At 45.4% G+C, this 22,938-nt stretch overlaps 1 protein-coding gene across 1 annotated transcript; it reads left to right on the plus strand.

Annotated features, from left to right (window-relative positions):
- Positions 1–16: 16 nt before the first annotated feature.
- Positions 17–21,983, plus strand: CFP (complement factor properdin). The gene is made up of 10 exons (XM_081895268.1): positions 17–148; positions 5,749–5,899; positions 7,338–7,510; positions 8,898–9,068; positions 10,220–10,417; positions 11,056–11,229; positions 16,589–16,783; positions 20,344–20,455; positions 21,452–21,591; positions 21,699–21,983. Exons 1-10 carry the CDS (start codon positions 76–78, stop codon positions 21,701–21,703), a joined length of 1,392 nt encoding a protein of 463 aa, XP_081751394.1. The 5' UTR covers positions 17–75; the 3' UTR covers positions 21,704–21,983.
- Positions 21,984–22,938: the final 955 nt, after the last annotated feature.

A 22,938-nucleotide genomic window follows, 5' to 3' on the forward strand; every position in this document is an offset into this window, starting at 1 on the left:
CAAACTTCCCCAATAGCTGGCCATGTCATCTTCTCTCTCTCTCTCGGTTCCTTTCACTCTGCTCCAGAGGCAGCCATGGCTGGGGGGAAAGAGTTCCGGCTCCTGGTGGTGGTGTCTTGGTGGTTTGGGGTCCTGGAGGCTCCTGCAGGTAAAGGGGACAGGGATGTTTTGGTAATGAGTATCAGTTGCCGGCGGTGTGTGTGTGTGTGTGTGTGTGTGTGTGTCTTGCTTCACTTTGCATTTAAAGGCTGACCTGCCTAATCTGCACTCTCGAAACAAGATGTGAATTGAAATGTAACTATCCTTTGAAATCTGGGATTCTCCAAATTTTGCAGGGCAGTTCTCCTGCCAAGTTATGTGTACAATGCTGCATATAACAGGGTGAACTGTGCACAAAAATGCATATATTTGTGAAAATAACATGCATCAGTGTATTTGGGGAAATTGTTTTGCAAGAATGTGTACCTTAGGCAAAACTGCATACTGCTTGGAGGTTTTTGAAGTGTTAACTGGTTTATAAATGCTTCAGAATAAAAATAAAATATTAGGAGAAATATGCACCAACATGAAGATTAATTTTCATGAGGAATTAAAAAAAATCATTACAAACTGATGTGGAAATATGGAGAATGGAATTAAAGATTAGAAAACTGAGAAATTAGAGACATTGAAATTGACAAAATCCCCCACCCCTAGTAGTGAGGGAGAGTTCCCCCCATTCTCTGGCAGGGCCTGTGCCTGTGCCTGCAAAGCAAGCAGAAATTAAGCCAATAATGTCCTCATGCGCACAGACTCCTCTGAGCTACATTCTGGGGAAAGCTTGATGTCCTTAACTTTTGTGTACTGGTAGCTAAGTGACAATCCTGGACATAGGTTGTGTTTAGTTGCCACTTTTTATTTCTGCAGCAGCAGTGCCCTGCCTTTTTACCAGCTGCATATTCTGTGCACACAATCCTTTCCCCAGTATATGCGATAGGGAATACTTTGCCTATTGGATTTCTGCCTGTCATGCAGATGCTAAGCCCATGACCCTCACCACGGGAAAAGGGTAGCAGACTTAGGCGGCATCTGGGGTGCTTGGGGACGTGGGTGGCGCTGTGGGTTCAGCCATAGAGCCTAGGACTTGCCGATCAGAAGGTCGGCGGTTTGAATCCCTGCGATGAGGTGAGCTCCTGTTGCTCGGTCCCAGCTCCTGCCAACCTAGCAGTTCGAAAGCACGTCAGGTGAAGCAGATAAATAGGTACTGCTCCAGCGGGAAGGTAAACGGCGTTTCCGTGCGCTGCTCTGGTTCGCCAGAAGCAGCTTAATCATGCTGGCCACATGACCCAGAAGCTGTACACCGGCTCCCTTGGCCAATAAAGCGAGATGAGCGCCGCAACCCCAGAGTCTTCCACGACTGGACCTAATGGTCAGAGGTCCCTTTACCTTTACCTAGGGGTGCTTAGGAAGCTTTCAGGCCCCTTTAAGCCACAGATTTGGCTTAAACATTTCCATGCAACCTGAGATGTGAAAGGTACCGTAAATAGTGCGAAACCTGCCTATTATGTGGCCAAAGTATCCCACGGGTATAGAACTTACTTATCGCTTCTTGCCAAATCTTCCCTTGGAAGGGCTAGGATTCTCATGTGGTTTCAGCAGAGACCTTTTGTTGCCCAGGAGGGCTGATGCAGAACAATCCCTTTATAATTTGAGGCATTTATTTAAATAATAAATATGTTGCTATTCAGCAATATATAAACAGCAGGTCACAAAATTAGAATAAAATACCCAAACCAAAATACAATGCAATGGATCCTTTCCCTCAACCCAACAGTTAGTCTTTAATGGCAATGCAGCTCAGTCTTCATTGGGCGTTTGGGGGCGGGGCTTCCCCAGTTATTTTCCCACTAAAGCTTTTTTCATGCTTTGTCATGCATCCATCTTGTGCATGGGTAGTGCTGTTTTGGCTACATAGGCAGCACCACTCACCTCTGAACACCAATAACAGAGGCGGGTGCAGCAAAACAATATGAACCAAGGAATACTAGAACATAGGGAGCTGCCCTAATACTGAGTCAGATCCATTTAGATCCATTTCTTGATCCATTTAGATCAGCATTGTCAAGAAACAGGCTGGGCTTCAGGCACCTCCTCCTTGCAAATGCCAGGGATCAAAGCAAGGAGCTTTTGCATGCCAAGCAGCTGTTCTGCCAGCCCTTCCTATGCAAAGATTATAGCTGTTGGTTCTCAAGGGCCAATTGAAACAACAAAGGTTTTACCCATACAGTGGTACCTCTGGTTAAGAACTTAATTTGTTCTGGAGGTCCGTTCTTAACCTGAAACTGTTCTTAACCTGAGGTACCACTTTAGCTAATGGGGCCTCCCGCTGCCGCCGCTGCACAATTTCTGTTCTCATCCTGAAGCAAAGTTCTTAACCCGAGGTACTAGTTCTGGCTTAGTGGAGTCTGTAACCTGAAGTGTTTGTAACCCGAGGTACCACTGTAGTTGAAAAATTGCTGCATCCTTCATAGGGTTTCCAGGTTTCTTTCCTGGTAGAGCTTTTTTTTAAAAAAAAAAATTAGTAAGGGTTTTCTTGTTTTACAGTGTAAGTGTAATGCCTCGTATTTTTCCCCCATGTAACATTTTTACAAATCCGTTTCATTTGTTGAGGCATTAGGGGGAGAAGAAAAAAGAAAAAGAAAAAAAAGAAAGGGGGTGGAGAGAGGGAAGATGGATGGGGGTGGGGTCGGGTGGCGGTGTTTCTATTATGTTTAATGTATGTAGATTTTGGTGTCAGCTTTGCTTGTGTTGTTCACTTGTGTTCCTTTGGTGGTGAGAGAGGTTGGGGTTGGGCTAGGGTGTGATTGTTTGCTTGTGATTGGCTGTGGTGATCTTTGTCGTCATGTGTGAGTGGGGTGGGTGGGTGTTTTGGATCAGGTTAGCCATATTGATTTGTATGCTGTTGGTGGATTATTGTCATTGTCCTGTTGGGCTGTGTATGTGATAAAGGGGAGCCATACCAGGGTGAAGGTGTCTTCCTCTGTTTGTCCCCGTGTCAGTTTCAGTTTATTAGTTAATTTTTCTAGTAGGGCTGTTTCCCATACTATTTGTTACCATTGGTCCATGCTTACTCCTGACAGGTCTCTCCAGTGTCTGGTTATGGTGTTTCTGGCTGCTGAAAGTAGGTGGGTTATGAGTTCTTTGTGGTGTAAATGGGCATTGTTGTCTTGGAAGATGTTTAGTAGGGCCAATTCTGGGGTGAAGTCTAATACGTGCTTAGTTATTTTACATATTTCTTGTATGGCTGTTGTCCAGAATAGTTGGATTTTGGGACACTCCCACCACATGTGGAGGTATGTGCCTGTGGAGGTGCACCATCTCCAGCATTTTGGTGAGGTTCCTGGATGTATTAGCGCTAGTTTCCATGGTGTTAGATACCACCTGTAGGTGAGTTTCAGTGTGAGTTCTTTTCTTTTCGTTGATATGGATTTAAAGGGGGGTTTAGACCACATTCTGGTCCATTGAGTGGGGTTAATCTCATAGCCTGTCATTCTCCCATTGTTTTTTGATTGTGTCTAGGGGATTTGCGGGATTTTGGAGTAGTATTTTGTATATTGCGGATACCGTCCCTTTACCGTTTCCCTTTGTTGTTAGGAGGAGGTTTTCAAAGGTTGTCAGGGGCCTAGTTGCTGCTGATTTTACTGTTGGGTTGTTTAAGAGGGCATGTAGTTGGTGTTGTGTTAACCAGGGCATTTGGGTGTCTTCTAGTTTGTCTTGTATTTCTTGTGTTGACAAGGGTTTGTTATTTTTATAAAAGTCTATTAGGCGATATAAGCCTTTGGTTCGCCAGGTTTTTATCTGGAGGTTTTGTGCTGCATGGTGGGATAATGGGTGGTACGCCAGGGGGATTAGTGGCGATGGGGTTGGGGATAGTTTGCCTATTTGTGTTTTCCATGCTTTGAGCAGGTCTGTGTGTACCTGTTAAGTGTTGTGGGAATTTTCTTTAGTTTGTTTGGGAGGAGTGGGTATGTTGTGGTGCAGGTATTTTCAATTGTGTCCCTCTCTAGGTGTACCCATTGTTTTGTCTCATCTTCTAGTATATATGGGATTATATGGTGTATTTGGTTGGCAATGTAATATGCTTCTATGTTGGGGATTCCCCATCCTCCTTCTGAGGTGGGGAGGTGCAGGCATTTGGAGCTTATTCTTGGTTTTTTATGTGAGAAGATGAAAGAGTGTAGTTTTCTCTGCCAACTGCAGAGTTGGGTTGAGGGGATCCAGATTGGGAGGGTTTGGAATAGGTAGGTTAGTTTTGGGAGTGTGATCATTTTGATCATGGCTATTTTGTCTGAGAGAGTGAAATTCGTGTTATTCCATCTCTTTAGGTCTTTGTTTATTTGTTGCCACAGGGGCTTGTAGTTGTGGAGGTACAATTTATTGAGGTTTCTGGTTATTTGTACCCCTAGGTATCTGAACTTGGTGTGGCAGAGTTTTATTCTGGTGACCTTCGTGAGTTCTTTTTGGGTGTAAGGAGGGGTGTTGAAGCACATAGCTTCTGACTTTGTAAAATTTACCTGTAGGCACGACACCATTGCAAATGTGTTGAGTTCTCTGATTAGGGAGGTTCTGGTAGAGCTTTTGTGAAAGTAATAACAGCTTCCCGGCAGGGAGCTGTTGAGTCAGAGAAACTTTTTCTGGCCTGAAGCGATGAGAAATGACAAGTGAGTCCCGTGGCTTCCTGATGTTTACTATGGCACAAGTGGTCATGGGCAATTGGTAGTTTCGCCAGATGCATGCTAGCAAAACAGTTCACCTCATTAGGGTCTGCAGACCCGGCAGCTGCATGAAGCATTAACCTCACTTGGCAGACGTCCATAAGCAGTGTTAGAAACTCAGATTTATAAGCTAGGCACCAAATGGCTCCTTAAAGGAAGGTTACAGTCACCAAAATGCAGTAGCGGAGCTTCATGCTTCGGCACCGGAGGGGGGGAAGAGCAGGTGGGGGCGGGGCTGGTGCACGTCCTGGGGGTGTGGCATGTGTCCTGGGGGCGTAGTGCCCAGTGTGGGAAGGGGGGAGCTGTGATGGCACCCCACCGGGATGGCGCTGCCAGGGGCAGTGCACTCCCCCCGTACTCCTCTGCCAGTGCCAAAATGGAACATCTAGTTGCCATTTTGGGGCAAAACGTTTCTAAAGTCTTGTTTTCCAAATGTTGGACTGACTCTGATCGATTCTCAGTTAAACATCTGGCCAGTTCAGATGACAACCTTGAGCTAAGTTAAGAGCTTTGAGAACTTAAAGAAGAAAAGTCACTTGCTCCAGGGACTGTCCACATATATATTTGCCTGTTCTGACCTATGCCTGTTCTGAGCATGTAGTTGGTGTGTTAGCCAGGGCATTCGGGTGTCACCTCGTTTGTCTTGTATTTCTTGTGTCCATAAGGGTTTGTTATCTGGCTGACCTTTTCAAGCCTCACCTGGGACTACCTCCCAGGGGTGATGGATGGGGCCCAGATGCAGAAACAGGCACAGCACTGGATGCAAACCTTACCTGTTGTAGGGACACCCCAACTGTGTCAAAGCCAGAGATTCCTATGCACACACTTTGGAAGTCCACTCGTCTTCCAGGCAAGTGGGAGGCATCAAGGAGGGTGTGGCCTGAAGAGAGTCCCCAAGGCCACACAGGGAACTCACAGCTCCCCGTTTGTGCTTAGGAGGGGGTTCCTATCCTCATGCTTGCAGCCTGCTCTCAGCTGGGTTTTCTCATTTCAGGAGCGCAAAACGTTTTCTGCTATGGGGCATTTGATGTGACTTCAGGGAAGTGCAACGACCTGCTGGGGGAAGGGGTTGCCCAGGACGACTGCTGCCTAAACCACCAATACGGCTTCCAGCTGGACAGGAATGGGCCTTGCCAGGCCTGCCAGTGAGTGTCACACCAGAATCTTATCACTAACCACTGTACCCATCTTTCACTCAGCACCTTCTCTAGCTCACCCAGTCGCTCTTGCTGGAGATCCCCCAATACCTTCTGTGGCCACGAGCCACAATGGCATACTCTACCTCCAAAGAGCAGTTGCTCGGGATCACAAGTAGGGAGAATGCTGTTGTGCTCAGGACTCATTAACACATAGATTTCCCCCAAGGAATCACAGGAACTATAGTTTGCTAAGGGTGCTGAGAATTGCAGTTGTTGTATGAGGGGGTGAACTATATTTCCCAGGATTGTCTGGAGGAAGCCATGTGCTTTAAATGTGCACCAAATTTGCTGTCAATGGATTGTGTATAAGTGGTTACAGCATGATGCTCACTTTTTTTCTTTCTACCACCCTAGCCGAGGCACCTGGAAAATGCCAAGGCCCCTGGGCTCCGGAGGGCCAAACACTGGCCTCCCTTAAAAGTATGTTTGGATGCTCAGCTGGTTCAGCCACCAACCTCATTATCCCCAATGGGACTCCCCCCCCCCCCGACACTACGCCAGGGGTTGGGCCTTAAAGCACAGGGGATAATTACATACCATAAGTCCCTGGTGTGGCTGTAGCTGCCTTGCCTAGTACCAGGTCAACTACACACAGACAGGGGGGGGGGATCCCTGTAAAGCTATTGTCCTGCTGTTAAATTTGGAATGTTGGTTAATCAACCAGCATGACATCCTCTGCTTTTCGTACAGCTTTTGTGAGACCACACTTTGACTGTGATAGTGTGTGTGTTAAATGCAAATAAGCACTTTTCTATAGGCAAATATTTCCCCCGCAACGATATGGCTTCCTTGTGAACAGAAAATCTAAGTAGGGTGCTGCCCTCATTGCTGTCTAACTAGTGTGTTGGGAATTAGCTCACCATAATACAAATTTGCACCTAGACTTTGTGAGTGCGCAGCTAAAGGAGGAATTTAGTATAGCCTTAGGCAGATTGCTCTGTCAGCACCAGCAATCCTGCTGGCCTGAATCTCCCCTCTTCCTCCTGCTGCATGCTGTTTGGGGAGTTCTCCTGACCCTCCAGAGCCCATTTGGGGTAGCAGTGGTGGTGGGCATGTGGAGGAGAAGCTGGTGGAAGTCCTTCCAGAGTCTTTGGCCCTGGGGCTCTCTGCAGGAAGCAGAGCTTCAACTCCAGTTGCGGATATTTTTGGGTTTGGTTTGAAGAGAGAGCGGGAGAGAGGGCTTCTGAAGGGTGTTTAGAGGGTGCTCCCCACTTAACGCAGTTTCACTGAAGTGCGTGAGGGCCTACATAACCCCCATGCAAGTGGGGAGTCACTGTACTTTAATTCCGCCCTGGGTTATCTGTGGAATTTCCCTGGGGGATTTTTATGACTCCCCCTAGCAGGGAGGACTCGTAACCTCCTCCTCCTCTTTCTTTTTGCACAGGGCAGCCCACTGGAGTGACTGGTCCCCCTGGAGCCCCTGCTCTGTTTCCTGCCGGGAAGGTGTCCAGCGGCGCAACCGGACGTGTCATGGGCGCAACGGCCCGGCCGGCTTTTGTCAGGCCAGCACCCGCCAGTGGGAGATGCAGGCCTGCAGTCTGATGGCCTGTTGCCCCAGTAAGCATCTCGGCTCTGCTATTGTGGCTCTTTTCTCTCTCTCTCTTTTAAAAAAACTTTTTAATTCAACATTATAATTCAAATTTTAAAATTTTAATTCAAAATCAGACCTCACCTTGAGTACTGTGTCCAGTTCTGGGCACCACAGTTCAAGAAGGACACTGACAAACTGGAAAAACCAGGTTTTACACTTGCTGAATAATGTCACTAGAGCTATACCTTCCTTGGTGGCCAAATTTCTTTTTTTAGCTTTTAAGCGTCGCAAGACTATAATTGACTGTATTGATATGGGGCTATCTGTTTAGCCCATTTTAGTGTTGGCTAAGCTCTAAATCTTCCTGGATGTTTAACTGTGTATTGACAAATGTACTTTTTCTGACTGACGGTCGAATAAAAGGTTGATGATGATGACAAACTGGAACGTGTCCAGAGGAGGGCAACCCAAATGGTCAAAGGCCTGGAAATGATGCCTTATGAGGAACGGCTAAGGGAGCAGGGCATGTTTAGCCCGGAGAAGAGGAGGTTAAGTGGTGATATGATAGCCATGTTCAAATATATAAAAGGATGTCACATAGAGGAGGGAGAAAGGTTGTTTTCTGCTGCTCCAGAGAAGCGGACACGGAGCAATGGATCCAAACTACAAGAAAGAAGATTCCACCTAAACATTAGGAAGAACTTCCTGACAGTAAGAGCTGTTTGACAGTGGAATTTGCTGCCAAGGAGTGTGGTGGAGTCTCCTTCTTTGGAGGTCTTTAAGCAGAGGCTTGACAACCATATGTCAGGAGTGCTCTGATGGTGTTTCCTGCTTGGCAGGGGGTTGGACTCGATGGCCCTTGTGGTCTCTTCCAACTCTATGATTCTATGATTTTATGATTAAAACAAAACATATTATCCAGAAACATATCATCCTTATTCCCCCCCCATTTTTCCTCCCAAGATGGCAACCCCCCCCCCCCCGGAGCACGCTGCCGAGGGCGGTGCACTTCCCCCACCCCCATCTTCCTCCGCCAGTGGATATATGGATTGCATCCTGATCACACCTGTAGCTCACGTGTCTGTTTATATGATGATAATTTCCCATTACTGTGGATTCTTGTAGCTGCTGAATACCTCTCCCACCCCACTTTGATTTGATTTAAATATATGAGATGAATCTTCAGCTTTCAGCTTCGCTAATAGCTCCCGCTTTCTGTCTTCTGAATATATCAGCTATCTGGAGAGCGGCTGCCAGTCAGTCTGTGGACAACAGTGGGTCAGATGGGCAGGCTTGCTTGCTTCCTAAGAGCATTTCTGCAGAAAAGACTGAGCTTCATGAAGAGAATTCAGGGCATGTCAAGGAAGCTATTCACCCCACTCTTCATTGATGCCACCCCTTAATTCCTTGCAGGGGTGGGAGGCTGGTCAGCCTGGGCTGCCTGGAGTCCCTGCTCTGTGACTTGCCTCAGAGGGCTGCAGACAAGGAAGCGCACTTGCACCAATCCAGCACCAGACTGTGGAGGCAGTTGCCTAGGAGACGGTGCCGAACAACGGTCCTGTGACACCAACCTGATCTGCCCAAGTAGGTTTTTGACAGAAATATTGGAAAATAAGAACTGGGTCAAAGGATGTCAGGAAGGGAAGGAAAATGGATGCAATGAGAGGTCAGAGAGTTGAAATGGAGGAGGGAGCAATATGGATTAATCAGCTACATATATAGTTGATTATTGCCTTCCCCAGAGAGGTGCACCTGGTGTCTTTTTTGTGGTCTTTCTGGTACCTTTTTATTCACTAAGGTGAATGAAGCTTAAGTTTGTGTTTCAAAACAAACCCTAGGGCTAGGCCTTCACAGTTTTAATATTGTTTTAAATAAAGCTTATGCTCGCCATCTTTCAGGGAGAAATTCTATACACAATAAGCCAGCATAAGTTAAGCTCGTGTACAGAACACCAGATCCAAATTCTGTTCAGGAGCAGGGCTGCTGCCAGCTGAGCTGGCCTAAACCTGGCAGAGGGAAAACAAGCCTTCAAAAGAGTCTTTAGAGTTCAGAGATCCACTGGACCATACCACACTCATCCTGGTGGATATTTCTATAGGATCACTCTCTTAGTGGGGTTTTGAAATGAGCTGCAAATTATTTAATTCTGCTTCTTCTAGGATTTTTTTTGGTGTTGCTGTGTTTATTGACTTTTTGTTTTGTTTCAATTGTTGTATCTTGACTTTTAAAAAATACTGGATGCTTATTTTTATTTTGTAAGCCACACAAAATGATCAAAGAAATGGTTATAGTGGTGTTTTTTTAAAAGGCTGTTTTACTTTTGGGGGAGTTTTTTTTTATTGTGGTACAGTACAAAAAATGAAAATGGTAAAATCAATCTTTCCTTCTGTCCATGAGTGGCAGCAATTATGTATAAGTTCTTACACTTATACATAAAAGTGTAAGTTCTTACACTCCTTTGATCCATTAAAAAGGCGATGGGAATGGATGGAGGAGAGGGAATCAGGGTGGGGGGTTGGGGTGCTGAACGCATTAAAGGAAATATGGCTGGTAGAGCTTTGCTGGGACCGGATGATCTGATGGGGAAGAGAGATGGGACAGTCTGGAGCAAGGATGGAGGGGACACAGGTCTTAGGGAGGTGAGGTTTGCTTTCTTTCTTTCTGCACAGCCCATCCTGACCCACACCGCCTCCCCCTCACACCCCTCATCTTTCTGTGCTTCTCTTTTCACACAGCCCATGGAAACTGGGGCAACTGGGGCAACTGGGAACCTTGCCCTGCCACCTGCATTCCCGAGGGCTCGGGGCCACAGCCCAGGCAGCAGCGCCGGCGTCAGTGTAACAGGCCCCCACCTTCCAGAGACCCCCCTGGAAACCCCTGCCCTGGAGCTGACCAAGACTACCGCTTCTGCAGCGGACTGCCCTTCTGTCCACGTAAGGAAAGAAAGCTGCCTCATTTACCCAGCCCTCCTCCTGCAAGCAGCTTGCAGGTGATTACCCTGTTGCCTCTGAAGAGACAAGCCCCCCCCCTTATGGATTTATTTAGTGTGTACCTATTTGTGCCAGTTCTATATCACAAAGTGTATTTTAAAAATATCTCTTAGCGGTGTACAGATAACTAAAGCAACAACAATGCAAAGAGCAGAAAATATTACAAAAGTACAGCTAACATATGCAAATGTTACATTAATGCATATGTGGATGTCAGATTCTTTGCTGCCTCTGGCCAGCCAGATCATGATCCAGAAAGGAAATGGGTAAAGAGACTGGCCTGTCCCAATGCTTTCCAAAGCGACGGACCTAGTTTATAGGCTGGGGATGGATGTAGCAGTGAAGACCCCTTTAACCCTTGACCATTGTCCATGCTGACGGCTGGGGCTGCTGGGAGTCCAAGAAACTCTCAATGACCACAGTTTTCGTAGCCCTGCGGCTGGGAGTTTCCAAATGAATTTCTGTTGTGTCCTGGACAATGTAGTTCCACACTTGATGGGCCACAGCGATGCCCATTTAGAGCTTGTGCTTGTCTGAGCAAGTCCAGCTGGGGATCCAATGTTCTTTGTGTTGCCCCACAGAGGACGGCAGCTGGGGCAGCTGGAAGCCCACTGGCTCTTGCTCGGTGACCTGCGGGGTTGGCCGAACGGTGGAGAAGCGTCTCTGTGACAGCCCTGCGCCAAAGCATGGAGGGAAGTTCTGCCCTGGTCCAGACACCCACACCAACACCTGTAACACCAGGACGCCCTGCCCAGGTAATGGGGAAGGAAGGAGATATGGCAGGGGCAGCTCTTGTGGGGTGGGGATCTAGAGCCAGACCGCAAAGCCTGCCCCGCTCGCTTGCTTCTGCCTGGTGGCTTCCATTCCCTCCAGCCCCCAGTGCCCACTGCCATCTGCGGCCTTCCTGCTACCACTTTCTGGCTTTCTTCTGCTGGTGAATATTGCCCCTTCTTCAGAAGGCTTGTGTCCCTCATGTTGTGAAATTCAGGAATTGAGAGGTGAAGGGGAGACCCCACTTATTCCCAAACTAGCCAGAAGAACTAAATGGAACCTCCGTGTACAGAGGCCGTATCTCTTTGAATAAGGTGCTTTGGGATTGTTGCCAGATCCCAAAAAAACTCTGGCCACTCTGAGCTGTCACATGTTGAGGAGACTGTGGAGGTCTGTCTGTACATCTCTGGGCTGTGGCCAGGCTTCTTCTGTGAGTTTTTCAGCTTCCCTTTAAAAAGAGATCATGCAAATACTCTGCTTAGTTGCTTGCTAAGAGGTCAGCCTGCTCCTGCCTGCTGACCAATGAGGATGAGGCCTGGCCAGGTTTGAGGGGGTCTCCTTTGGCGGTGGGCCATTTCTATCTCCCTTGCCCTGCCTGTGGCTACGTCTGTAAATTTCCTACCATGCCCTGAAGTGACACTATTTGGGGGTCAGGGCAGCCAACATGGGGGTGCTGCGGATGGATGCTGCATGCTGACTCTGGGCCTGGTATATTTCGCAAACATCTGGATAGCTGGAATTCACATTTTATTTAATTAAAATCTTAATAGAATATAATAACACGGGTGATAATGAAAAGGGTCCAGCTGTTTATTCATGAAAAGTTTCATGCCATGGAATCTTCCTGCTTTGCTGGGTCTGCTTACGGGTTGTGGTCATGTGTTGTTTCTGACTTTAGGCTATATTTTTGTAACTTGATGAAATCTTTTTATAATTTGAACAATCAATGCTTTAAAAGTTAGTTTTAAAGTTCAGTTGGTAATTTGGGGTGGAGGTACACACTTAACAACTACATATATGGATGTGTGCGAAACAGCGTGCAATTTCTTTGATCCATACCTCTAGGAAAGAATTTATATTTGATTATAACCCTGGTCCCAAGGGCTGCTCCAAGTTACAATACCCCCTCAGAGCTTGCAGGGCAGCAGCTGAAGAAGGAGCAAAAAGGGTTTTCTTGTGTGTGTGTTTCTTTGTGGCTGATTAGCTGCTCTCCCTGTGCAAGGGTCAGAGGGGGCAGGGTTTCTGTTGAGGCAGGTGATTAGCTGTAGGAGGAGCTTATCAGAGCTTGCAGGGCAGCGGCAGTTTGATCCATCTTTTAGATTTAGGGGAGCTAGTCTCAAACGTTTGTTGGGGGAGACCTAGGGTTTTTTGGGGGGGAGTTATTTGTCCTGTCTTCACGCTTTTTATGATGAAGGACCGCTGTAGCCCCCCAACGAGACGTTCTCAAGATGGAGGGTGAGGGAACAGCTGCAGTCGCCTGCGGTTCCTGCGCAATGTTTGCCATCTTGCCAAAGGTTGCAGGCAGCTTTACCTGCAGCAATCACATGTTGATTGCCCTCTTAGAAGACAAAGTCCAGCAACTGGAGGAACGTGTAGCTACGCTCCAAAGAATTGGAGAGCTGGAGCTCTTCTTGGAACCAACAGAGCACACTGTCTCCACCAAGGAGGAGACAGGGGACTCCCCTGAGAAGGAGGCTAGTTCACCAACACAGGAGCCAGATAAATGGAGAAACGTGACTCAAAGAAGTAGGAGGCCCAGGGTTCGCTCTGATTGTTTAGAAATACACAGTCGCTTTGAGGTCCTCTCCCCTAGCATGGAAGACGAAGGGCAGACTCCATTTGAGGATCTCTCCCTCATTACAGTCGATCAGGTATATGAAGACGAGCAGCAAAGTCAGTCCTCAGGGAATGTGCAGGCGACCTTGGAACGGACAGCTCACAGAAGAACCCCGACCAGACCTAAGAAGAGGCGTGTAGAGGTGATAGGGGATTCCCTACTGAGGGGAACAGAAGCAGTGATCTGTGGGCCTGACAAGATGTCTCGGGAAGTGTGCTGTCTCCCCGGGGCTAAGATCCAAGATGTAACTGAACGACTGCAAGGAATCATAAAACCCACTGACAAATACCCCTTCCTCTTGGTTCATGTGGGAACCAATGACACTGCAAGCAATAGCCTCCAGAAGATCAAAAGAGACTACGAGGCTCTGGGCAGGAAATTGAAGCAATTAAATGCACAAATTGTCATCTCATCTGTCCTCCCAGTTGAACGACGGGGCCCAGGGACAGAGGGAAAAATAGTGGAAGTGAACAGCTGGCTTCGCAAATGGTGTAAACAGGAACGGTTTGGATTCTTAGATCATGGACTGCAGTTTCTTGAAGATGGACTTCTGGCAAGCGATGGGCTGCACCTCACAACGGTTGGGAGGAATGTTTTTGCCAAAAATCTCAGAAACCTCATCAGGAGGGCTTTAAACTGACTAATGTGGGGGAGGGAGACAGTGCTCCTGAAGGTAGGAGTCTATCAATTGATGAAGATGATCATCCAAATGTCATAGACCAAATGGAGCAAACAGCATGCAGACCTAGTGGTGGGAGGAAATATCCTTAAATAAGAGACATGAGGGAATGATTAATGGACTTCAATGTCTGTACACTAATGCGCAAAGCATGGGAAATAAACAAGATGAGCTTGAGCTCTTGGTACAGCAAACTAAATATGACATAATAGGCATCACTGAAACCTGGTGGGATAAGTCCCACGATTGGAATGTAATAATGGAGGGATACAATCTATTTCAGAGAAACAGACCAGACAAGAAAGGAGGAGGAGTGGCGTTGTATATCAGGGATGTGTATACCTGTGAAGAGATCCAAGATTTAGAACCTCAAAGCCAAAGTGAGAGCATTTGGGTCAAAATTAAGGGAGAGAAGAATAACAGTGACCTCATTGTGGGAGTTTACTATAGATCCCCAAGCCAAACGGAGGACATAGATGATGCCTTCCTGGAACAGATGGCCAAGCATGCAAAAGGAAGGGAGATAGTAGTAATGGGGGACTTCAATTACCCAAATATTTGTTGGATGTCAAACTCAGCCAAGAGCATAAGGTCAAACAGATTCCTCACTGGCCTTGCAGACAACTTCATTGTCCAGAAAGTGGGAGAAGCAACAAGAGGAACAGCCATTTTAGATCTGGTCCTAACCAATGTTGATGACCTGGTTAGTGGGGTAGAAGTGGAAGGATCATTAGGCGCGAGTGATCATGCTCTTCTGAAGTTTACTATATAGCGGAAAGGAGCAGCCAAGCATACTAGGACCCAATTTTTTGACTTTAAGAAAGCCGACTTCATAAAACTTAGGGAAGTGCTGGGTGAGATCCCATGGACAGTAATACTAAATGGAAAGGGAGTTCATGATGGCTGGGAGTTTGTTAAGAGGAAGATAGTAAAAGCACAACTTCAGGCAATACCAATGAGACGGAAACATGGAAGGTGCCTAAAGAAGCCAGGGTGGCTATCTAAAGAACTTTTAACTGAGTTAAGATTAAAAAAGGATGTGTACAAAAAATGGAAAAGGGGGGAAACCACCAAAGAGGAATTCAAACAAATAGCCAGCACATGTAGACACAAAGTCAGAAAAGCTAAAGCACAGAATGAACTCAGGCTTGCTAGAGAGGTTAAAAGCAACAAAAAAGGCTTTTATGGGTATGTTCGTAGCAAAAGGAAGAACAAAGAAACAGTGGGGTCACTCAGAGGAGAAGATGGTGAAATGCAAACAGGGGACACAGAAAGGGCTGAACTCCTCAATGCCTTCTTTGCCTGGAGGAGGGCAAATGTTGTCCCTATTTTCAAAAAGGGGAAAAGAAAGGACCCAAATAATTACCGCCCAGTCAGTCTGACATCAATACCAGGGAAGATTCTGGAGCAGATCATTAAGCAAACAGTCTGTGAGCACCTAGAAAGGAATGCTGTGATCACCAATAGTCAGCATGGATTTCTGAAAAATAAGTCATGTCAGACTAACCTGATCTCGTTTTTTGACAGAATTACAAGCCTGGTAGATGAAGGGAACGCAGTGGATGTAGCCTACCTTGATTTCAGCAAGGCATTTGACAAGGTGCCCCATGATATTCTTGTAAAGAAGCTGGTAAAATGCAGTCTTGACTATGCTACCACTCAGTGGATTTGTAACTGGCTGACTGACCGAACCCAAAGGGTGCTCATCAATGGTTCCTCTTCATCCTGGAGAAGAGTGACTAGTGGGGTGCCAGAGGGTTCTGTCTTGGGCCTGGTCTTATTCAACATCTTTATCAACGACTTGGATGATGGACTCAAGGGCATCCTGATCAAATTTGCAGATGACACCAAACTGGGAGAACTGGACACAGTAATCCAGGTGAGCAATAGGAGTATAGCATCTAGATCAAGGGAAGTAATAGTGCCACTGTATTCTGCTCTGGTCAGACCTCACCTGGAGTACTGTGTCCAGTTCTGGGCACCACAGTTCAAGAAGGACACTGACAAACTGGAACGTGTCCAGAGGAGGGCAACCAAAATGGTCAAAGGCCTGGAAACGATGCCTTATGAGGAACGGCTAAGGGAGCTGAGCATGTTTAAGCCTGGAGAAGAGGAGGTTAAGGGGTGATATGATAGCCATGTTCAAATATATAAAAGGATGTCACATAGAGGAGGGAGAAAGGTTGTTTTCTGCTGCTCTAGAGAAGCGGACACGGAGCAATGGATCCAAACTACAAGAAAGAAGATTCCACCTAAACATTAGGAAGAACTTCCTGACAGTAAGAGCTGTTTGACAGTGGAATTTGCTGCCAAGGAGTGTGGTGGAGTCTCCTTCTTTGGAGGTCTTGAAGCAGAGGCTTGACAACCATATGTCAGGAGTGCTCTGATGGTGTTTCCTGCTTGGCAGGGGGTTGGACCCGATGGCCCTTGTGGTCTCTTCCAACTCTATGATTCTATGGTTCTCCCCCTCCCTGTGAATCTGCTTGACATCAAGGTAGACAGCTTGAGGCCTTGGGCCAAATGTGGCCCCCCAGACTTCTCTATCTGGCCCCTGGAATGCTCCAGCTGCACCCCACATAGCTCCCGCTCTGCCCTGAACATGCCCCTTCTTTTTCTGTTCTCTCCTGTAGTGATTTTTGCCTGGCTGTGTCCTTGAACTGGGATGGTGACTCTCATTTCCCTGGATGGATGGGTGTGTGTGTCTGACTATGGTGGGGGGTGGCCCTCAAGTCCCATCCCCGGACTGTGGGGCTGGCTGCCCTTGCCCACCGTCAAAGCTGGCTGGCATTCTTCTTGACCCTCCTCCTTCTCCCGCAATGCCATACAGTGGACGGGCGCTGGAGGGAGTGGTCCGAATGGAGTGTCTGTGAGAATAAAGCCAGTAATATCAGGATCGCCTGCGATGAGCTGACTGGACTTCAGAGGAGAACCAGGACATGCATTGGACGAGCGCATGAGGGCAAGCGCTGTGTGGGGCCAACCATGGATATCAGAAGCTGCTACAATGTCCAGTTATGCTCTTGTGAGTATTGGGGATAAAAAGAGGTGGAAGGAGCTGCCCATATGAAAGGCTAAGCTTCAGAAATGCCACTTATGGGTGAGCCTGGGGGAAGGGAGGCTGCTGGGAGCCCCAGGTAATCTGAGTTTTCTTTTTGTCTTCCCCACCCACAATGTGATGGCCATTTCTTGGGTGGCTTGTTTAAAAAGAAAGGAAAGAAAGAAAGAAAGAAAGAAAGAAAGAAAGAAAGAAAGAAAGAAAGAAAGAAAGAAAGAAAGAAAGAAGAATTAGGCACTTGTTTTGAGTATAGGTCACTCTGTTAAAAACTAGCCAGGATATTTAAATGGAACCTCCATATTAAAGAAGCCGTATTTCTTTGAAGAAGCTGCCATAGGGGTGTGGCTAGATCCCTCAAAGACACACATATGCTAAAACCAGCATATGCTGATGTATAGATGTGCACAGATGTGAGCACTGAGGGAAAGTGGCCTTATATATATATATAAAGGATTTTCAATTCAGGTAGAAGGGAGGAAAGTGCCAAACCCCTGGGGCTCAGGCCTCCTGGACAATACTCCTGAGGTGCTGGGTGGAGAATAAGAGGCTGTGTCCTGCTTCTGAGAGCCCAACGGCTCCTCCACTGGAAGCAGAATGCTGGGCATAGATGGTGCAGTCTAATAAGGCCATTCATGATTCCTCTATCATGTGGATTTTTAAAAACAACAGCAACAAAGATTCTACTTTCTGATATCTCTTTCCTTTTTTAAAATATTTTTTTTATTGGATTTTACATTTTTATCACATTGCCACATATCAAAATCAACAAAGTACATTCCCTCAATTTCCCCCCTCCCCCCCGACTTCCGTCAACTTCCTTTTCTGGTCGGTCCCCCGTCTCCCCCATTAAACCCTGCCTGCTTTCAGATATTGTACATATTGTCCATATTGATAATTATTATTTCTGTTGTTAATTGTAAATGTTTACAGTACTCAAATCCTGGTAGTGAGTTTAGATCTTTACATTGTTACATTGTTTCTGTAAGTACAACATGAAAAGTTCCCATTCTTTCTTAAATTCTCTCTTGAGTCTCTGAGTCTTTCTGTTTACTTTGCCATTTCAGCATATTCCATTAATTTTTGTAGCCATTCTTCCTTAGTTGGTATTTCTTCGCTTTTCCATCTTTGGGCTAATAACCTCCTAGCTGCAGTTGTAGCATACATAAAGTGTTTCTTCTTTTCTCTTAGTAAATCTTAACCTGTAATACCTAATAAAAAAGCTTCTGGTCAATTTAAATATTTTCTTAATTTCATTACAAATCATATCCCAATACTTATTAATCAGTTTGCAATTCCACCACATGTGGAAAAGTTGCCTTCATTTTCTTTACATTTCCTTTTCTTTACATTTCCAACACTTATTCGAACCTGTTCTATACCTTTTTGCTATTCTTTTCTGGTGTGATACTCTGGTCCATGGGGTCACGAAGAGTCAGACACGACTAAACAACTAAACAACAACATCATTTTCATATAATTTCTCTTGGGAATCTTGAAATATTCAAGCTAAAACCTTTTTTAAATCTTCTTTAAATACCTCATTTAATTGACGATATTGCAGCCAATCATACACATATTCTTTAAGCTCCTCATATTCTTTCAGTATTAACTTCCCTTCCTTTTCTATTAGCAAATCTCTATATGTAGGCCATATTTTCTCCCTATTTATTTTTTTGATTGAAATTACTTCTGTAGGGGAAACCTACCATGGGGTCTTTAGTTCTTTTTTTTTTTAATAAATTTTTATTGAAATTTTCCATTAAGAACGTCAAACATATCCATTTACATATCACATAATTTATCTTATTTGGACCTCCCTCAACTTCTCTGATAATCATTCGTAGTTCAAATCCTATCTTCACATTCCTTTATTTCAATATTTCCATTAAATTTTATATTTCTATTCTTATTTGCCTTTTGGTAATATTTCCTTATATTTTCACAAAGCTTCTTTAAAACACACTAGCGTTGTGCAATCCTCACATATATTTTTCAAGTACTCCGTAAATTTCCCCCAGTCCTCAAAAAATCTTTGGTCTTTTTGGTATCTAATTTTTCCAGTTAATTTGTCCAGTTCTGCATAATCTGTTAGTTTTATCCTCCATTCTTCCAAGGTCGGAACCTCTTCTTGTTTCCATTTTTGGGCCAACAATGTCCTTGCTGCGGTGATTGCATACTGGAACAATTTACAGTCTCTCCTACTTATATCCATTCTTGTTATTCCCAACAGGAAGGTCTCTGGTTTCTTAGCAAAGCTATACTTTAGCATTTTCTTTAGTTCATTATATATCATCTCCCAGAACCCCCTTACTTTCCTACAATCCCACCACATATGCATAAATGTACCTTCTTTCTCCCTGCATCTCCAACACTTGTTACAAATTTTGTACATTTTTGCTAATTTTACTGGTGTCATATACCACCTGTAAACCATCTTCATTGCATTTTCTTTTAATGTAACACATGCAGTAAACTTCAAATTTTCATTCCATATTTTTTGCCAATCATCCATTTCTATATTTGGCCCATTTCTATCTTTGGCCCACTGAATCATAACTACTTTTACCTCCTCATCCATTGTATGCCATTCCAGCAAAATTTTGTACATTTTGTACATGGGGTCTTTAGTTCTAATAGTTCTTTATGTTTTCCCCATGCCCTCAAAAGTGATCTCCTAATTATATGATTATAAAATGCTTTATGTATTTTCCCTTTGTTGTACCACAAATACGCACGCCAACCAAATCTTTTGTCATGCCCTTTCAAATCTAATAAATCTGTGTTTTTTAATTTTATCCAGTCCCGGATCCAAGTTGTGCATCTCCAACATAAAATTTCAGTTCTCATATAGTGCAACCTTACACCTGTCCGCTCACAAGTGAGTTCTCTGTAACAGACTCCCATCTCTTAGGCCTTTTGGTTAAGATCAAGTGTAGTATCTGATATCCCTTTCCAAACAGATACAGCCCTAGTGAGCTGTAGACATGAGGCACGATGGGAGAGGGTAGGTGAGCCAACCGCCTCTCCCTGCCTGATTATTGCCCCTTGCTTTTGAATGCCTGGCCCAAAGCCACCCTGTGGGCTTCAGGTTGAGCAGGGCTGCATCTACACAACTAGAAGAAATGCTCTGAATTTTTTTTAAAAGCTCATAATGGAAAATTGTATAGTTCTGATTCCAGCTCTACAGCACCATTTGGTATCACATGTTATAATGCATTTATAACATTTTATTTTTACCATGCAGCTGAGTCCCATGTCTTTCTGGTCCCATTCTGAGGCTCTCACTGCCATGCCCCACTTGTTCTTCAGATACTCTGCTTATCATATTGACACCATATTGATACTCCTTTAACAGTTGTAATGCTTTCCTCCAGAGCATCCTGGGAGCTGTAGTTTGTTAAGGGTTCTGAGAGCTGTTGGGAGAACCCTCACAGAGCTACAGTTCCCTTCATGGTAGTTGTTGAGTAGGCAGAGGTGGAGTCAAGGGATGCCAAGCCTGTGGGTCTGATTTGTGTGGCTTCTCTCAGTGAAAGGAGCCTGGACAGAATGGAGCCCATGGGGCCTCTGCAACCCGCCCTGTGGGGAGAAGCCCATGAAATCTCGCAAGAGGGAGTGCAAAGCCATCTACCCCAATTACCCGTGAGTATGAAATGAGGGAAGGGCTGTGTGTGTGTGTGTGAGAGAGAGAGAGCGAGAGCGAGAGAGAGAGCACTGAGTTGATGAGGGAGAGAGAAATAGGGAGTTGTTTCATTTTTGAAGGGCAAGCCTGTGAGACCACTTTCTGACTTGCTTAACTGGCCAGCTGCAGCTAGTACAGAATTCATGTATTTATCTGACAAGAGTTAATAGGCAAAAACTACTTGGCAGTTTGCACAAAACAATAAAGAATGTTCACTAATAATACTGATAAAAATCACACATGAAAAACAAATGGGCATGCAATTTATCAAAATAAATAAAATCAGATTGGAAACAGATAGGCTGTTGTGAGTTTGAGCAGGGAGGGGGTAGGCTGTATGATGACGGAGTCCCTTCTAATTCCTGGGGTCCTGGATGCAGCAAGGGTTAAAATCCAATGGAGGATTCCATTGCTGGATTATCCAGGAAAGGGTCCTAGTTACCCCCTAAGTCTGGCCCTGAATATAAAGACACCTGAGCCTTTCACAGTCACATCCAAAACCAGTACAAAAGGTAGCCAGCAACAATATCTGGGGTGCTCTGAGCCCGAATCCTGTGGGGTGAAGTCATGGCTTCCTTAAAAAAAACACAACTCTTGGTAACTGAAGTGTGCTAAGCGTACTGAGAGTTGTTAGGACAGTCAATTGGTCTTCCCGGGGACTCTGGGAATTGCAGCTCTGTGAGGGGAATGGGGTAGGGTCTCCTACAAACGCTCCTTAAAAAACTGCAGCTCCCAGAATTCTTGGGGGAAACCATGACTGTATATAGTGGTGTGGCACAGCCTTAAATGTGCAGCAGTACCACACGCTGTGTTGGGAGGTGGGGGAAGACATATCCTGCTGGAGTTGTCGTGTTGTTATTGTCTCAGAGAAGCCAGTTTGGAGGAACAGGGGAGGGGAGTGTGACCTCCTAAGCCAAGCAGTCCCTTCATTGTGATCCTTTCTCTCTGGCTTGCAGAATGACAGTGGAAGGAGAGAACGGGAAGGTACTGAACGTCAGCTTCTGGGGGCGCCCAAGACCCAACTGCCAGCCGCTGGATGGACAGGGGCTGGTGGTGGAGGAGCAAGCACCATGCCAAAATGTGCCCCCCTGTGAAGGTGAGTTGGTGGCGATCTTCTGGGGGAGGAGAAAACGATGGGGGAGCCCAGCATTTCCCCTGGATTTAACCACGTCTCTCTCTCTTTCTCTCCGCCCTTCACCCCAGACTGATTTTGAAGAAACTGTGGGTTTCAGTGCTGGAGACTACCAGGAGCCAGGCTAATGTCAGCTTCCTTTCATCTTTGCAACCCCCAATAGCTGCTTCCTCTTTTTGAAATGGTGACCTTGAGAACTGAGGAATAATCAGTACAATAAGTTGCCTTATATGTCAACACACTTACATGTCAGCACACTGTGTAATGTGGATATTAATTCATATAAGCTTTCCCCCATTTCATAAGCATTTTTTTCATTTTCACATAGATATAATTCATTGTATGCTTGTTGGTTGTTATTTTTGAAATAAAAAAAATGCTTAGCATATCAGGCCAGTGTGTGTCCTAGGTGGGAGATTTTAATCACATTATGGATTCTACTGTTTTCATTTACTGTAAAAGCAACCACTACTCTGCATCTGGATGTTTTAGGCTGTTTGTTGAGAGCTCTGCTTGCAGACAGATGAATATGGTATAAAAGTATGTACCTCCTAGTTGTGCAGCAATAAAACTGCTTGCACATTTGCAAAGCTAAGCAGGGTCCAGTATGGTTTCAAATGGGATGGGAAACCGCATGTTGAGATTCCTGCATTGCAAGGGGTTGGACTTACAATTCTATTATTCTATGTGGATTTGCTGAAAAATAGTATCTTTGACAATATGCTAAAAAATTAGTAACAATGTCAGGAGCTTTGTAAAAAAGGCAATAACCTCTCTAGCTATTTGCTTGCATGCCCTGCTGTCCTGGAATGCTCTTAAAGGTTCTAAGTGTTCCAGAGTGAAAAGCATTTCCTGGGCTGGGCTGGGTGCTGAGGTTGCAGAGGTAACAGTAGGGCAATACATTCCATTGTAGTGATTAGCTGAGTAGGAAGGGATGTCCTGGTAGACAATCATCTATTTGGGTTGTTGCATCTGGACTCATATAACACACATATCCCTGACACAATAAAGTGGAGACCTCTGGGATTTGCATCAGTCTCTATTAGGCCTCTCAGTATATATAAACTAGAATTCGGGGCTTGCTTTCCCCATGGTAATGGAACAGGCTTAACAGGACTAAAACATTAGGTTTAATTTCGGGCAGAATTGGCAACAATTACTTCTACAAAGTGAATGGAGATCCAACGCTGGTTACCAAACCTGAACACTTTACCCAGAGAGTGCTTTGAGGCCAAAAAACCCAAAAGCACCACAAGCAGAAATCTTACTGCACACATAAGACACAGTTCAACGCTACTTTATTGACACTCA

This window comes from Podarcis melisellensis, assembly GCF_964234715.1.
Source record: "Podarcis melisellensis genome assembly, chromosome: 17".
Lineage (NCBI taxonomy): Eukaryota > Metazoa > Chordata > Lepidosauria > Squamata > Lacertidae > Podarcis > Podarcis melisellensis.

Excerpts from the sequence above, each read along its gene's own strand:
- CFP (XM_081895268.1), top strand. The coding sequence starts at position 76 with ATGGCTGGGGGGAAAGAGTTCCGGCTCCTGGTGGTGGTGTCTTGGTGG. Across the intron at positions 7,511-8,897 it reads TCTGATGGCCTGTTGCCCCA|GGGTGGGAGGCTGGTCAGCC; the intron begins GTAAGCATCTCG and ends AATTCCTTGCAG. Across the intron at positions 10,418-11,055 it reads CGGACTGCCCTTCTGTCCAC|AGGACGGCAGCTGGGGCAGC; the intron begins GTAAGGAAAGAA and ends GTTGCCCCACAG.